Source organism: Oncorhynchus masou, chromosome 12 (genome assembly GCF_036934945.1).
Source record: "Oncorhynchus masou masou isolate Uvic2021 chromosome 12, UVic_Omas_1.1, whole genome shotgun sequence".
In the NCBI taxonomy this organism is placed as follows: domain Eukaryota; kingdom Metazoa; phylum Chordata; class Actinopteri; order Salmoniformes; family Salmonidae; genus Oncorhynchus; species Oncorhynchus masou.
This window is the reverse complement of record NC_088223.1, coordinates 89,920,923-89,938,504: the sequence shown is the minus strand read 5'-3', so window position 1 is coordinate 89,938,504 and position 17,582 is coordinate 89,920,923. Positions and strand designations below refer to the sequence as shown.

The 17,582-nt window shown below is 47.3% G+C and overlaps 1 protein-coding gene across 1 annotated transcript in view; it reads right to left on the bottom strand.

The window, feature by feature from the left end:
- Window positions 1–2,285: 2,285 nt before the first annotated feature.
- The window catches only part of LOC135551033 (sarcoplasmic/endoplasmic reticulum calcium ATPase 1-like), a 102,294-nt gene continuing 86,997 nt past the window's right edge, over window positions 2,286–17,582 (bottom strand). The window contains exons 14-23 of the mRNA XM_064982409.1: window positions 14,313–14,432; window positions 13,796–14,014; window positions 12,950–13,285; window positions 11,454–11,674; window positions 10,668–10,870; window positions 10,365–10,450; window positions 5,671–5,804; window positions 3,814–3,931; window positions 3,084–3,201; window positions 2,286–2,637 (exon numbers count right to left, since the gene is read on the bottom strand). Coding sequence (XP_064838481.1) covers window positions 2,594–2,637; window positions 3,084–3,201; window positions 3,814–3,931; window positions 5,671–5,804; window positions 10,365–10,450; window positions 10,668–10,870; window positions 11,454–11,674; window positions 12,950–13,285; window positions 13,796–14,014; window positions 14,313–14,432 — 1,599 coding nt within the window. The 3' untranslated portion in view covers window positions 2,286–2,593. The remainder of the gene's footprint in view (window positions 2,638–3,083; window positions 3,202–3,813; window positions 3,932–5,670; window positions 5,805–10,364; window positions 10,451–10,667; window positions 10,871–11,453; window positions 11,675–12,949; window positions 13,286–13,795; window positions 14,015–14,312; window positions 14,433–17,582) is intronic.

Here is a 17,582-nt window from a genome sequence, read left to right as displayed (position 1 = left end):
CTACAGCGTAGAGTACACTCTACAGCTACAGCGGTACAGCACTCTACAGCTACAGCCGTACGAGTAGCACTCTACAGCTACAGCCGTACAGCTCTACAGCGGTACGAGTAGCACTCTACAGCTACAGCCGTACGAGTAGCACTCTACAGCTACAGCCGACTCTACAGCTAGCACTCTACTCTACAGCTACAGCCGTACGAGTAGCGACGAGTCTACAGCACTCTACAGCTACAGCGCTACAGCGGTACGAGTAGCACAGCTACAGCGGTACGAGTAGCGCTCTACAGCTACAGCGGTACGAGTAGCGCTCTACAGCTACAGCGTACGAGTAGCACTCTACAGCTACAGCGGTACGAGTAGCACTCTACAGCTACAGCGGTACGAGTAGCACTCTACAGCTACAGCGGTACGTAGCGCTACAGCTACAGCGGTACGTTGGCCAGTAGCACTCTAGCAGAGTAGCACTCTACAGCTACAGCGGCTACAGCCGTACGAGTAGCACTCAGCTACAGCTACGCTCTACAGCTACAGCGGTACGAGTAGCGCTCTACAGCTACAGCGGTACGAGTAGCACAGCTACAGCGGTCGAGTAGCGCTCTGCAGCTACAGCGGTACGAGTAGCACTCTACAGCTACATCGGCTCTACAGCTACAGCGGTGCGTAGCACTCTACAGCGGTACGGTAGCGCTTAGTAGCAGCTACAGCGGTACGAGTAGCACTCTACAGCTACAGCGGTACGAGTAGCACTCTACAGCTACAGCGGTACGAGTAGCACTCTACAGCTACAGCGGTAGCTCTACAGCTACATCGGTACGAGTAGCACTCTAGTTACAGCGGTACAGCACTCTACAGCTACAGCGGTAGTAGCACTCTACAGCTACAGCTACACTCTACAGCTACAGCGGTACGAGTAGCACTCTACAGCTACAGCACTCTCTACAGCTACAGCCGTACGAGTAGCACTCTACAGCTACAGCCGTACGAGTAGCACTCTACAGCTACAGCCGTACGAGTAGCACTCTACAGCTACAGCCGTACGAGTAGCACTCTACAGCTACAGCTGTGATTAAGGAACAGAGTTCTTCTGGAATGGACATGGGAAGAGGGCTGAAGGTTGGCTGTGAGGCTGGATAGGCTTGTCACAATAGTCTGGCCAGAGTGGGTTTGAACTCAGTGGGTGGAGAAATCATTTCACCTTGGTTGGCTTGTCTCTGGGCTGACCCCGGCTCACCCAGTAGCAGCTAAGCAGCAGAAAGCTATTCACACATTCAGGAGATAGAGGCCTACACTACACTGCCCAAGGCTAAATGAGTCACAACTCAGGCCCAAAGATGCCTGCCTGCCTCTTCAACAGAGAGAAGGGAGAAAGGGAGAGAAGAGCCAAACAGCAGAAATCAGCTCAATATACAGCAAGCAGATGTCCATATGGAGAGAAAGAGGGAGGGAAGGATGTATAGGAAGAGAAAGAGGGAGGGAAGGATGTAGAGGAAGAGAAAGAGGGAGGGAAGGATGTAGAGGAAGAGAAAGAGGGAAGGATGTTAGAGGAAGAGAAAGATGTAGAGGAAGAGAAAGGAGTAGAGGAAGAGAAAGGGGGATGGAAGGATGTAGAGGAAGAGAAAGGGGGATGGAAGGATGTAGAGGAAGAGAAAGAGGGAGGGAAGGATGTAGAGGAAGAGAAAGAGGGAGGGAAGGATGTAGAGGAAGAGAAAGAGGGAGGGAAGGATGTAGAGGAAGAGAAAGGGGGATGGAAGGATGTAGAGGAAGAGAAAGAGGGAGGGAAGGATGTAGAGGAAGAGAAAGAGGGAGGGAAGGATGTAGAGGAAGAGAAAGAGGGAGGGAAGGATGTAGAGGAAGAGAAAGAGGGAGGGAAGGATGTAGAGGAAGAGAAAGAGGGAGGGAAGGATGTAGAGGAAGAGAAAGAGGGAGGAAAGGAAAAGGAGGAAGAGAGGAATGTGGTGATCCAGTTAAAAGAGAGTAGTTACAGTGTGTTGGTCTGACTACCATGACCCTGGCAGAGCAGCACAGACCACTGACAATACTGTGGATCTGAATGACAGAAGCCTTGGCAGACCGAGGGGTTCATTTGGGGTGGGATGGACACATGAGTACTGGATACACCCAGAACAGTCTGCCACAGACATCTGGCATGGGCCGACACCTCAGGCCGAGCAGCGTGGTTCCTCTTACTGCCCGTTGGTAGCATCTTCTCCTGCATGCCAGTCTCTTGTTGGTACCATCAAGTCTGTCTGTAGCCTCCAGGTTATGCTCCTCTCTCTCTCTCTCTCTCTCTGTGTAGACATCACAATTCTCCGCTCTCCTCCTACCCATCTCTCTCTCTCTCCATGGTCTACCTATTGCACCACTATGTTACTGTACAGAGTCAAAAGCGATGAGTGGAAAGTTTTTAAGTCCTGGGTGCGTTTTGTAGTTTTCATCATGCTTTCCTGGGCCTACATGAACATGTGTGTGTGTGTGTGTGTGTGTGTGTGTGTGTGTGTGTGTGTGTGTGTGTGTGTGTGTGTGTGTGTGTGTGTGTGTGTGTGTGTGTGTGTGTGTGTGTGTGTGTGTGTGTGTGTGTGTGTGAGAGAGAGTCTTAATATTTTAGCTGCCTGTTCCTGTACTTCTTGTCATCGTTGTCTGTTGGGGAGAAGAAACACAACATCAATAATAATAATACCACATGAACGTCTACAGTACTTGGATGTGTCCATGCATAGGGCTTAACCCGGAGCCAGAAAAACTCATGGAAACTAACAACAAATATATAGCTAAGTCCAAAACCGAGCAGGTGTTAGCTAAATATGTACGTTCCGAGAGGTGGAAGGAGGAAGAAGAGGGGAAGAAAAGACAAAGGAAAGAATATATTTTCTAGAAGAAGAGAGGAGAGAGTTTAGGCTGAATAAAGAATGCAGAAAAAGAGGGGTAAGTAAGAAATAGTCACTTCGGGGGATTTTTCCAGTAAACCCGAGAAGAGAAGCTATCCTTAACTCTGTTGTCTCACCAAAGCCCCGTTACAGTCTCTATGGAAACCAAACAATCACATTCCTCTACAGGAAGCTCATTTTAGACACTGTGAGTTGTACCGTCTAAGTGGTTGCGGGAGATGTACTTGAGGGCCTCGTCCAATAGGATGACAGGAAATGATATCTTTAGGACCACGATCCACTGGCACCAGGTCAGAGGGATCACCTGGAAGATCAGCTAGATAGAGAGAGGTCAGAGAGAGAGAGAGGTCATAGAGAGAGAGAGATCAGAGAGAGATCAGAGAGAGAGAAAGATCAGAGAGAGGGAGAGAGCGAGAGAGAGGGAGAGATCAGAGAGAGAGAGGGAGAGATCAGAGAGAGAGAGGTGTCAGAGAGAGAGATCAGAGAGAGAGAGATCAGAGAGAGAGAGTGAGAGAGAGTGAGAGATCAGAGAGAGAGAGAGATGTCAGAGAGAGAGAGAGAGGTCAGAGAGAGAGAGAGAGGGAGAGAGAGATGTCAGAGAGAGAGAGATGTCAGAGAGAGAGAGAGATGTCAGAGAGAGAGAGAGAGGTCAGAGAGAGAGAGAGAGAGACAGAGAGAGATGTCAGAGAGAGAGAGAGAGAGAGATGTCAGAGAGAGAGAGAGAGAGACAGAGAGAGAGACAGAGAGAGAGAGAGAGAGAGACAGAGAGAGAGACAGAGAGAGAGCTCAGAGAGAGAGCTCAGAGAGAGAGAGAGAGGTCAGAGACAGAAAGAGAGAAGGATACACAATAAATCATACTCTTGCCGACAGACAGAGACAGCCAACCCGATGGACAGAGACTGTATATATACACACACACTGTACTCACAGGCAACGGCTCAACGTAGAGGATGAGGAAGTGGAGGGACATGGAGAGGAAGATTGCTCCCAGCAGCCAGAAGTTTACCCACGGAGGCATCCTGATCATGGACTGGTTCTCTGACAGACTAGGGTCCAGAGGAGGAGGAGTCACATTACAACAACTACTGATCCCAGACCTGGCAAAACATGGTCTACAGGACACTACAGATGTACCAGGTCTGATATGCTGGTCCCGTGTGGCCCAGTTGGTCGAGCATGGCACTAGCAACGCCAGGATTCAATTCCAGGGATCAAATGTAAAAATGAACGCACGTAATTAATTAATTATTAACTCATTAACTGTCACTTTGAGTAAATCTGCTAAATGGTAAATATTAAATAATAAATAAATAATATTACTGTAGTTAGAAGAGCAACACATGAATTTATTTTACCTTTATTTAACTAGGCAAGTCAATTAAGAACAAATTCTTATTTTCAATGATGGCCTAGGAACAGTGGGTTAACAGCCTGTTCAGGGGCAGAACAACAGATTTGTCACAGTGCAGGTGCATTTATACGGAGACTTGATTACACACAGGTGGATTGTATTTATCATCATTAGTCATTTAGGTCAACATTGGATCATTCAGAGATCCTCACTGAACTTCTGGAGAGAGTTTGCTGCACTGAAAGTAAAGGGGCTGAATAATTTTGCACGGCCAATTTTTCAGTTTTTGATTTGTCAAAAAAAGTTTGAAATATCCAATAAATGTCGTTCCACTTCATGATTGTGTCCCACTTGTTGTTGATTCTTCACAAAAAAAATACAGTTTTATATCTTTACGTTTGAAGCCTGAAATGTGGCAAAAGGTCGCAAAGTTCAAGGGGGCCGAATAATTTCGCAAGGCACTGTACATCATATGGATGGAGGTCAAAACCGAGTGAAAACAGGCTTCCAGGTCCAACGTCGACAGCGTCTCGTTTTGGCTTGGAGAAATGAACCACAATTTACTTCTTTTTTTTTTACTGACCCGAGACCTATTAATAATAATATTTCCTTCCCAAAGAAATGTTTCCTACTCATGAGAGAGAGAGAGAGAGAGAGAGAGAGAGAGGGGGGGGGGGGGGGGAGGAGGGAGAGGAGGGGGGGGGGGGCATGAGGGAGAGAGAGAGAGAGGGGGGGAGGGAGCATGAGGGAGAGAGAGAGAGAGGGGGGGGGGAGGGGGAGCATGAGGGAGAGAGAGAGAGAGAGGGGGGGAGGAGGGGGGGAGCAGAGAGGGAGGAGGGGGAGCATGAGGGAGAGAGAGAGAGACAGAGGGGGGGAGGGAGGGGGGGGAATGAGGGAGAGAGATACCGTGGGCAGGAAATGAGAATGAGGCCTATGGGTTTGTGGGTAGCTTCTGACAGGGCTACTCCATAGGAAACCCTGGCAGAGAGAGAGAGTCAGACTTTTCCCAACCTCCCTCCATCACAAAACACCACGATGACGTCTCTCCATGTTCGAGATGTGGAAATAGGCCTGATGCCTTCCAACTACCCAGAAATAACACGCTGACGCTGTGGGAAAACAGTCATACCCATAGTAACATGGATGTGACTGTAGGTCATTAAAGCAAATAGAATAAACTGTACTTATAAAAGGCTTATAAAGTTGAACTCGGAAGTTTACCTACACTTAGGTTGGAGTCATTTAAAACTCGTTTCTCAGCCACTCCAATATTTTCTTGTTAACAAACTATAGTTTGTTATCAAGACATTTGTGGAGTGGTTTAAAAACGAGTTTTAAATGACTCCAACCTAAGTGTAGGTAAACTTCCGACATCAACTGTACATACAATCATATAGCGATGTTCCCTCTAAGTAGGAGAGGCTGCTGATTGACCTGTTGAGGGAGTTGAACATCTCTATGGTGACCAGCACGGAGAGGGCCATGGTGGTGGGGAAACGAGACTCAAACACTTCACAGTCGATGCCCTGGAACATGAGGTTGTCCTCCGAGCACTGCATAAAGTGCCTCTGTGAGGAGAGAGAGGACAAATGTGATCGGGTTTCACAGCATATAGACAACGGAAACATACGACAGCACAGTAGAATGGGCTTTGTGCTGCACCGTTCAAATTCATTCTCTTCAATTCTATATTTAAAAAAATATATAATTTTACCTTTATTTAACCAGGCAAGTCAGTTAAGAAGAAATTCTTATTTTCAATGACGGCCTAGGAACAGTGGGTTAACTGCCTGTTCAGGGGCAGAACGACAGATTTGTACCTTGTCAGCTCGGGGGTTTGACTTTCCGGTTACTAGTCCAACACTCAAACCACTAGGCTACCTACCGCCCCTACACTCTAACCACTAGACTACCCTGCCGTCCCTACACTCTAACCACTAGGCTACCCTGCCGCCCCTACACTCTAACCACTAGGCTACCTATTGCCCCTACACTCTAACCACTAGGCTACCCTGCCGTCCCTACACTCTAACCACTAGGCTACCCTGCCGTCCCTACACCCTAACCACTAGGCTACCCTGCCGTCCCTACACTCTAACCACTAGGCTACCCTGCCGTCCCTACACTCTAACCACTAGACTACCTGCCGCCCCTACACTCTAACCACTAGGCTACCCTGCCTCCTCTACACTCTAACCACTAGGCTACCTGCCGCCCCTACACTCTAACCACTAGGCTACCTACCGCCCCTACACTCTAACCACTAGGCTACCTGCCGCCCCTACACTCTAACCACTAGACTACCTGCCGCCCCTACACTCTAACCACTAGGCTACCCTGCCTCCTACACTCTAACCACTAGGCTACCCTGCCGTCCCTACACTCTAACCACTAGGCTACCCTGCCGCCCCTACACTCTAACCACTAGACTACCCTGCCGTCCCTACACTCTAACCACTAGACTACCTACCGTCCCTACACTCTAACCACTAGGCTACCAGCCACTAGGCTACCTGCCGCCTCATCTCTACACTCTAACCACTAGGCTACCTACCGCCCCTACACTCTAACCACTAGGCTACCCTGCCTCCTCTACACTCTAACCACTAGGCTACCTGCCGCCCCTACACTCTAACCACTAGGCCACCTACCGCCCCTACACTCTAACCACTAGGCTACCTGCCGACTGTACACTCTAACCACTAGGCTACCTGCCATCCCTACACTCTAACCACTAGGCTATCCTGCCGCCCCTACACTCTAACCACTAGGCTACCTACCGCCCCTACACTCTAACCACTAGGCTACCTGCCGCCCCTACACTCTAACCACTAGCCCTACACACTCTAACCACTAGGCTACCTGCCGCCCCTACACTCTAACCACTAGGCTACCCTGCCTCCTCTACACTCTAACCACTAGGCTACACTCTAACCACTAGGCTACCTGCCGCCTACACTCTAACCACTAGGCTACCTACCGCCCCTACACTCTAACCACTAGGCTACCTGCCGCCCCTACACTCTAACCACTAGGCTACCTACTGCCCCTACACTCTAACCACTAGACTACCTACCGTCCCTACACTCTAACCACTAGACTACCTACCGTCCCATATACAGTGCATTCGGATAGTATTCAGACCTCTTGATTCCCCCCCACACATTTTGTCATCCTAAAATGGATTCAATTAAAACACGTTCCTCATCAATATCCCATAATGACAAAGTGAAAATAGGTTTTTAGAAATTCTTGCAAATATATATATATATATATATATATAAATAAAACGCAGACATACCTTATTTACACAAGTATTCAGACCCTTTGCTATGAAACTCGAAATTGAGCTCTGGTGCATCCTGTTTCCATTGATCATCCTTGAGATGTTTCTACAACTCGGAGTCCTCCTGTGGTAAAATGTAATTGATTGGACATGATTTGGAAAGGCAACACACCAGTCTATACAAGGTCCCACAGTTGACAGTGCATGTCAGAGCAAAAACCAAGCCATGAGGTCGAAGGAATTGTCCGTAGAGCTCCGAGACAGGATTGTGTCGAGGCACAGATCTGGGGAAGGGTACCAAAACAAGTCTGCAGCAGTGAAGGTCCAAGAACACAGTGGCCTCTTGGCCAAACTGGCCAAGAATCTGATGGTCACTCAATGAGCGCTAGAGTACCTCAGTGGAGATGGGAGAACCTTCCAGAAGGACAACCATCTCTGCAGCATTCCACCAATTTAGGCCTTTATGGTAGTGGCCATACAGAAGCCACTCCTCAGTAAAAGGCACATGAAAGCCCACTTGGAGTTTGCCAAAAGGCACCTGAAAGACTATCAGACCATGAGAAACAAGATTCTCTGTTCTGATGAAACCAAGATTGAAGTCTTTGGCCTGAATGACAAGTGTCACGTCTGGAGGAAACTTGTCACCATCCCTACGGTGAAGCATGGCGGTGACAGCATCATGCTGTGGGGATGCATTTCAGTGGCAGAGACTGGGATACTAGTCAGGATCGAGGGAAAGATGAATGGAGCAAAGTACAGAGAGATCCTTGATGAAAACCTGCTCCAGAGTACTAATGACCTCAGACTGGGGCAAAGGTTCACCTTCCAACAGGACAACGACCCGAAGCACACAGCCAAGACAACGCAGGAGTGGCTTCTGGACAAGTATTTGAATGTCTTTGAGTGGCCCATCTCAAGACATCAGTCAGGAAGTTAAAGCTTGTTCGCAAATGGGTCTTCCAAATGGACAATGACCCCAAGCATACAAACCTGACTCAGTTACACCAGAGCCCGGACTTGAACCTAATCGAACATCTCTGGAGAGACCTGAAAATAGCTGTGCAGCGACATTCTCCACCCAACCTGACAGAGCTTGAGAGGATCTGCAGAGAAGAATGGGAGAAACTCCCCAAATACAGATGTGCCAAGCTTGTAGCGTCATATCCAAGAAGACTCAAGGTTGTAATCACTGCCAAAGGTGCTTCAACAAAGTATTGAGTAAAGGTTCTGAATAATTATGTAAATGTCATATTTCCGCTGATTTTTTTTATATATATATTTTTTAAACATTTGCTAAAATTTCTCAAAAAATGTTTTTGCTTTGTCATTATGGAGTATTGTGTGTCGATTGAGGGGGGGAAATTTTAACAAAATGTGGAAAAAGTCAAGGAGTCTGAATACTTTTCATGAATTACACTTTTGAGTATTATTCCAAAGCTTCTTACATGGTCTTAGATGAACTTGACTGACTTCCCACAAGTAAATGATCAGAACATTCGGAGAACACAGTGTGTGTGAATGTGTGCTGTGTCCACAGGAAGTGACCTAACCCCCCTGAGACAGGCTGTGTTGGGTCCCAGATCAGATCAGAACCCCACAGCAGCTGCAGGAGACCCTTGGACTCAGTTCCTCTCCTCCTCCTTTCCTGTTCCCTCCTGTTTCTATAACATTCTTCTTCCTGTTTCTCTGACATTCTTCTTCCTGTTTCTCTAACATTCTTCTTCCTGTTTCTCTAACATTCTTCTTCCTGTTTCTCTAACATTCTTCTTCCTGTTTCTCTAACATTCTTCTTCCTGTTTCTCTAACATTCTTCTTCCTGTTTCTCTAACATTCTTCTTCCTGTTTCTCTAACATTCTTCTTCCTGTTTCTCTGACATTCTTCTTCCTGTTTCTCTGACATTCTTCTTCCTGTTTCTCTAACATTCTTCTTCCTGTTTCTCTAACATTCTTCTTCCTGTTTCTCTGACATTCTTCTTCCTGTTTCTCTGACATTCTTCTTCCTGTTTCTCTGACATTCTTCTTCCTGTTTCTCTGACATTCTTCTTCCTGTTTCTCTGACATTCTTCTTCCTTCTCTCAGACCACATGTCTCATTCTCCTCCAATTCTATTGCTCTGTTTGTATGACCCCTAGAGACCGTAGTCACGGCAAACAGCTGATGGGGTAACCTGGGGCTGACCATAAGAACAGCCAAATCCAGTCCAGATCAGTCCTACGTGATAAAGCACTATGGTCTGAAAACACACACACACGTGATTTCCACCAGAACGTTTCTAGGGGCAGCAGAGATAAAGGGTGGCCTGTACAGTAACTCAGAGAGCCATGACCTCATGGAACTCTTCCATATCAATTAACTCAAACTACCAGTAAAATCAGATTTAAAAAAAACAACAACAGATAAACGGTATAACGCGGACCGTGAAGAGTGACACACACACACACACACACACACACACACACACACACACACACACACACACACACACACACACACACACACACACACACACACACACACACACACACACACACACACAGTTATATTGTTACATTGTAATAGAGTTATAATGTAATAATAACTTTATAATGTTATGTTTTTATGTATGTAGGCTGTTGTTTTGTTGCGATGTCGTGGTTTTTACCCCGTTTGGACCTTAGGAAGACTAATGGGGATCCTAATACATATTCAATACTAGGTCTTACTGTGCTCATTAGGACACACTGTAGCAAACCAGTTTCTTATTGGACAGTCCCTCCCTGTTTCAGTCTGTTTTCTTCCACTTGGTGTCTAATGAATAACGCCCTAATGAAGTCCTTGTAATGGTGTGTTTGTTTCCACTCACCAGCTGGTAGAAGGACACGTGAGGACCTTCATCATCAAACAAGTACCACCAGGTGGCAGCACCCACCGTGCCCAGACCAACATACCCTGCAAGGACACTCAGTCAGACAGAGACCCAGCAACAGGGAGATCCAAGTCCATCATGATTTAATCCCCAATGGATACTCTTTAAGTAGCTAGCATGACATTTATGATTATAGCTCACAAGAATACATTACGGATACAAGAGAGTCTGAATGAGCTGCCGATGGGTAACTTCCTGTTGTATTCTAACCAGTGTCCAGTAGACCAGACAGTGTCTCACCTCCGATGGCCAGGTATCTGAAGAACAGCCACCCAGAGATGAGGGGCTCCTTGGGGTTGCGGGGCGGCTTGTCCATGATGTCCAGGTCTGGGGGGTTGAAGCCCAGGGCAGTCGCAGGGAGACCATCTGTCACCAGGTTAACCCACAGCAACTGGACCGGGATCAGAGCCTCAGGAAGACCCAAGATGGCAGTCAAGAAGATGCTTTCAGACAGCGAGGGGGGCGGGAAAAAACATCAGAAAGACATAAAGACCAGAGTCAGTATTCTTGAGAACTCTGGTTAGGAGACTGGACAACGTATGTGTGTCTGTCTGATGTGGTGGGCTTGCATTACTATCGTCATGGATACCGGAAATCCCCCAGACCCAACAAGGAGAGTAAAACAAGGACATTTCCCAGGTCCTCACGAGGACAAACGGCTATTTTAGGGGCTAGGTTCAGGGTAAAATGTCCATTTTATTTAACTAGGCAAGTCAGTTAAGAACAAATTCTTATTTACAATGACGTCCTACCAAAAGGCAAAAGGCCTCCTGCGGGGACGGGGGCCTGGGATAATTCCAAAAAATAAATAAATACAATATAAATATAGGACAAAAAAAAAAAAACACACATCGCAACAAGAGACAACACTGCATGGTTAATGTTAGGGGAAATAGCATTTTGAATGGAAATCAATTTTAGGTCCCCATAAGGATAGTAAACGCTCTGTGTGTGTGTGTGTGTGTGTGTGTGTGTGTGTGTGTGTGTGTGTGTGTGTGTGTGTGTGTGTGTGTGTGTGTGACTTACCAGACGACCTCTCCCACGTTGGAGGAGATGAGGTATCGTATGAACTGCTTCATGTTGTTGTAGATGGCCCTGCCCTCCTCCACAGCCGCCACGATGGTAGAGAAGTTATCGTCAGACAGAACCATCTCAGATGCGGACTTCGCCACAGCCGTGCCCGAGCCCATGGCAATACCAATCTCTGCCTTCTTCAGGGCTGGCGCATCGTTCACCCCATCACCAGTCTGTGGAGAGAAGGAGGAATATTGAATAATTTCTTTATTTAATAGGGTTAGACTCTTATGGGTTAATAAGATGTTATACAGACATGAGATGGGAAAGTTGACCTATCACAGAACTCTTTCATTGTCAAGGCAAGTCAGAATTAGAAGTGACTTATCCAAAGAATTAGCTCGAACATATCGATGGATTCATTTATTCATTTGCACACCAATGAAATAAGGTCAATATTAATCTAGATCAAGTCAGGATTATAATGAAATAAAGTCAATATTAATCTAGATCAAGTCAGGATTATAATGCAATAAAGTCAATATTAATCTAGATCAAGTCAGGATTATAATGAAATAAAGTCAATATTAATCTAGATCAAGTCAGGATTATAATGAAATAAGGTCAATATTAATCTAGATCAAGTCAGGATTATAATGAAATAAGGTCAATATTAATCTAGATCAAGTCAGGATTATAATGAAATAAGGTCAATATTAATCTAGATCAAGTCAGGATTATAATGAAATAAGGTCAATATTAATCTAGATCAAGTCAGGATTATAATGAAATAAAGTCAATATTAATCTAGATCAAGTCAGGATTATAATGAAATAAGGTCAATATTAATCTAGATCAAGTCAGGATTATAATGAAATAAAGTCAATATTAATCTAGATCAAGTCAGGATTATAATGAAATAAGGTCAATATTAATCTAGATCAAGTCAGGATTATAATGAAATAAGGTCAATATTAATCTAGATCAAGTCAGGATTATAATGAAATAAGGTCAATATTAATCTAGATCAAGTCAGGATTATAATGAAATAAAGTCAATATTAATCTAGATCAAGTCAGGATTATAATGAAATAAGGTCAATATTAATCTAGATCAAGTCAGGATTATAATGCAATAAAGTCAATATTAATCTAGATCAAGTCAGGATTATAATGAAATAAAGTCAATATTAATCTAGATCAAGTCAGGATTATAATGCAATAAGGTCAATATTAATCTAGATCAAGTCAGGATTATAATGAAATAAGGTCAATATTAATCTAGATCAAGTCAGGATTATAATGCAATAAAGTCAATATTAATCTAGATCAAGTCAGGATTATAATGAAATAAAGTCAATATTAATCTAGATCAAGTCAGGATTATAATGAAATAAAGTCAATATTAATCTAGATCAAGTCAGGATTATAATGGAATGAGGCGCTGAGCTCCCACAGCCATGCAGTTAAAGGACTAGGGGAGGAGCTGTGTGTCAACCCTCTTCTCACCATGGCAGTGATCTCATCAAACGACTGCAGGAAGCCCACAATCTTAGACTTGTGGGCAGGCTCCACGCGGGCAAAGCACCGTGCCCGCTTTACAGCGTCTCTCTGGGACTCTATGGGCAGGTCATCAAACTCTCGGCCCGTGTAGGCCTTGCCCACCACATCCTCATCCTCGCCGAAGATACCGATGCGTCGGCAGATGGCCACGGCCGTGCCCTTGTTGTCCCCGGTGATCATGATAACACGGATGCCCGCCTCGGCGCACAGCTGGATGGAACCAATCACCTCCTTCCTGGGTGGGTCCAGCATACCCACGCAGCCAACAAACGTTAGGCCCGTCTGGGAAGAGAGGTAGAGAGAGAGACAGAGGAGGAGCGAGAGACAGAGGAGGACGAGGAGGAGCGAGAGACAGAGGAGGACGAGGAGGAGCGAGAGACAGAGGAGGACGAGGAGGAGCGAGAGACAGAGGAGGACGAGGAGGAGCGAGAGACAGAGGAGGACGGGGAGGAGCGAGAGAGCAAGAGCGGAGGAGGGAAGGGTAGAGGGGAAAGACAGTAGAATGAACCAGTAAGCACAAGATGGATAAACGTCAAACACCCAGTCAAGCATTCCAATACAACCTGGATGGAGCGAAGGGTCGGTGACCGGCGTCACCGTAGAACTAAACCATTTCAAATATGATGATCGTTATCAATTCTTTCAATGTGGATGGTCTTTCCCAACAGGAACCAGTTCAACTTTTTTTTTTAAACACAACAACATTCTTCGCTTTTTTGAGTGAGTAAATCTCCTTGCCTAGTCGCCCACAAGTCTGGCATTCACCCAGCTTCCTGTTCGTCTCTGACTGACCTCATACTCAGCAAACTTGGTGGAGTTCTCCAGATCCATGTCCTGTTGTCTAGGTGGCGTGTCCCGTGTGGCCATGCCCAGGCATCTCAGCGTGTCCCTGCCCGTGCCCCAGTCCCTGATCAGAGAGGTGAGCTGCTCTCTCAGGGGCATGGTCAGCGCCACCTTCCCTGTGCCAACACGCAGGTACTGGCAACGCTCCATCACACTCTCTGGGGCACCCTGTGGGAGTGGAGGGGTGGGCGGGATATAGATATATATTTAGTGTGTGCATGTGTGTGTCAGTATGTGTGTCTGTCTGTATGTATGTGTGTGTCTGTATGTGTGTGTGTGTCTGTATTAGAGGGGTCAAAAGGTCACAATGGCCATCCAAGCTCCTCTCCCACTCTGGAGTCGCACTCGGTTGATCTGTTGATTGAGGTGTCTGTCTGTCTGTCTGTCTGTCTGTCTGTCTGTCTGTCTCTGTGTGTCTGTGTGTCTGTGTGTCTGTGTGTCTGTCTGTGTGTCTGTCTGTGTGTACCTTGATGAACATCTTGCACCCAGAGCCTGTTTTGTTGGTGGGGGTACAGTACACAGACATGGATTTGCGGTCCCGAGAGAACTCCAGAGTAAACTCTTTCTTCATCAGCTGTCTGATCACCTGGTGGGAGAGAGAAAGAGGGAGGTGAGAGAGGGGCAGATGAGATGAAGGATGAGAGAGAGGGGCAGGTGAGATGGAGGGCGAGAGAGAGGGGCAGGTGAAATGGAGGGCGAGAGAGAGGGGCAGGTGAAATGGAGGGCGAGAGAGAGGGGCAGGTGAGATGCAGGGCGAGAGAGAGGGGCAGGTGAGATGGAGGGCGAGAGAGAGGGGCAGGTGAGATGCAGGGCGAGAGAGAGGGGCAGGTGAGATGGAGGGCGAGAGAGAGGGGCAGGTGAGATGCAGGGCGAGAGAGAGGGGCAGGTGAGATGGAGGGCGAGAGAGAGGGGCAGGTGAGATGGAGGGCGAGACAGAGGGGCAGGTGAGATGGAGGGCGAGACAGAGGGGCAGGTGAGATGGAGGGCGAGAGAGAGGGGCAGGTGAGATGGAGGGCGTGAGATGGAGATGGACGAGGGGCAGAGAGGGGCAGGTGAGATGGAGGGGACGAGAAAGAGGGGCAGGTGAGATGGAGGGCGAGAGAGAGGGGCAGGTGAGATGGAGGACGAGAGAGAGGGGCAGGTGAGATGGAGGACGAGAGAGAGGGGCGGATGAGATGGAGGGCGAGAGAGAGGGGCAGATGAGATGGCGGGCGAGAGAGAGGGGCGGATGAGATGGAGGGCAAGAGAGAGGGTTAAGTGGGCTTGTTTGTGGACCTGTCAGTGTAAGTCGGTGCCCAAGATGTATATTCCAGACAGGCATGTTAGTGGGCACCTGTGGGGGAGTGGGGGGCTTGACTCTGGCTTGGCTGTGTTGTTGTGATAAAGGGGGCTCTTATGGGCCAGGTTGGAGACAGAGTGGGAGGTTTCTCTGGCTGCTGACACCTAATGGATAGTGCTCAATAAGAGGGTGATGTCCGGGGGAGGGAGTCTTGGCTGGGCTGCTGACACATGAGCTGCGGTTCAGTATGACAGAATGGCGTGCAGCGTTGAATTCAACGGAAAACAGTACTGTATTGAACGACCAGTTGAAAAACTTGATTATGATGGCACAAGAGGGCAATTACCATATGGCGTGGCTGTATGAGTTTTGCAATTTCAGACAGTCACACCCACATGGATCAGGCCACACCCATATTGCTCAGGCCACACACACATTGCTCAGGCCACACCCACATTGGTCAGGCCACACCCACATTGGTCAGGCCACACCCACATTGCTCAGGCCACACCCACCAAACAGGAGCACATGTACCACAAAGGCTGTTGAAGAACGGTGTACACCATTTTGGGGGGAAACGTCACGCAATGTAGCCAACTGAACCTACCCATAAAGGATGAGACACCAAACACCATGTCTACTCTTGACTGGGTGGTTTGACTGTGTTGTTGTGATGGAGGGAGGGAGGGGTCTTTCAGACCAGGTGGGGGGACTAGGACTGGGAGGTTTGACTGTGTTGTTGTGATGGAGGGAGGGAGGGGTCTTTCAGACCAGGTGGGGGGACTAGGACTGGGAGGTTTGTTGTTGACACCTGGGGTATAATCATTATTCTACACCGTAGCTAACTGCCTCGCAACAGAAAACAATTTGCAGCAAATTAAGGCACTTCCCTGTTTGGTTCGTAATGAAAACACCCTGATGGTGCTCTAACATCCTGTCTGAAAAGTCAGCCAATGGCACCAGACAGACAATTGGCCAAGTGTGTACATATGAATCAATGTGGGCCAGACAGCACCCTCTGTCTGTGAAGCTCCAGTGACAACAGATGATTCAGAGATAAAGGTCCTCTGATGTAACAGTATAACTTTAGATCGTCCCCTCGCCCATACCCGGGGGCGAACCAGGGACCCTTTGCACACATCAACAACAGTCACCCACGAAGCATCGTTACCCATCGCTCCACAAAAGCTGCGGCCCCTGCAGAGCAAAGGGGAACCACTACTTCAAGGTCTCAGAGCAAGTGACGTCACCGATTGAAACGCTATTTATAGCGTGCACCACCGCGAACTAGCTAGCCGTTTCACATCCGTTACACTGACACCACTTAGGCTTTACAAAAGTAGCCCAATTATTGGCAAAAGAGCTGATCCGATTGGTCAAAAGACCAATTAGTTCAGAAAAATAGATATCAGAATTAGGCTGCCTGTGTAAACACACCCTTGAAAAAGGTACAACTCAACTTGGCTTTAATTAAGCTTGTAGTGAAGTGTATAGTTACCAGGGAACACAGCGCTGCTTTCACACCCTTCAAAATCTGCCAAATAACAACCGCTATAAATACATGAGAATATAGCAGGTTAGTCTAAATAGGATCTTAAATGGCTGTATGGTGTAGTGGCTTCTGATATTAACAGTAGGGGTCACCTAGGCTTCAGTTACACAGCTATGTGAGTTATCAGGCTGGTAGTCAGTTAGAAACAATATCATCCACTGCTCCTCACCCAGCGTCTCCATCTCCCTGTTTCCCATTCCCTTCCCTTCCCTTCATCCCATACCGTCACCTCTCTCCCTCCCACTTCATCCCTACCTTCTCCTCTCCCCCTCCCACCCTTCCCCCACAGCCTCCCTCCCAACATCCCTTCTCCCTAGCCTCCCTCCCTCCCTTCTCTCTCTCTCCCCATCCCTCCCTTCTCCTCTCCCCTTCTCTCCCCTCCCTCCGATCCTCCCTCTCAGCTCAGACAGTTATGTCCAGGAGACATGATGCCAGGGGACTCAGACACTTGACAGATGTCCTCACAGAAAGACAGCCGCTGAGCCAAAATTCCTCTTCGTCCCATCACAAAAACAAAAGACGTGGAACATGAGCACAAGTCGATCTAGTGACGGCAGAACATAGTTACACTTTCACCTCAAAAATCCTTCACCGTCAACTAGTGCATTAGTAGGAATCCTCTTCCTCCTGTTGAAAGCCCTAACAGAGAGCTGGAAAGTTTAGCTGACCTCTTCATAAACCCCCGGCTTATCTAAATATTATCCTCTCTAGCCTCTGAGGACTTGTGAAAGGGTTTTTTTCCTTCTCATTGTGGGACTGTTAGGGATATGAATGGAGTTCAGTGGAAAAACTTGAAAACGCAGGTCATTGACAAGCACACAAGGAGTTAGTCTCTCTCTCTCATGTCTTCCTGTCACAGTGTCATTGGTCATGCACAGAGAGAAGGAAAGACACACCACTTCTCA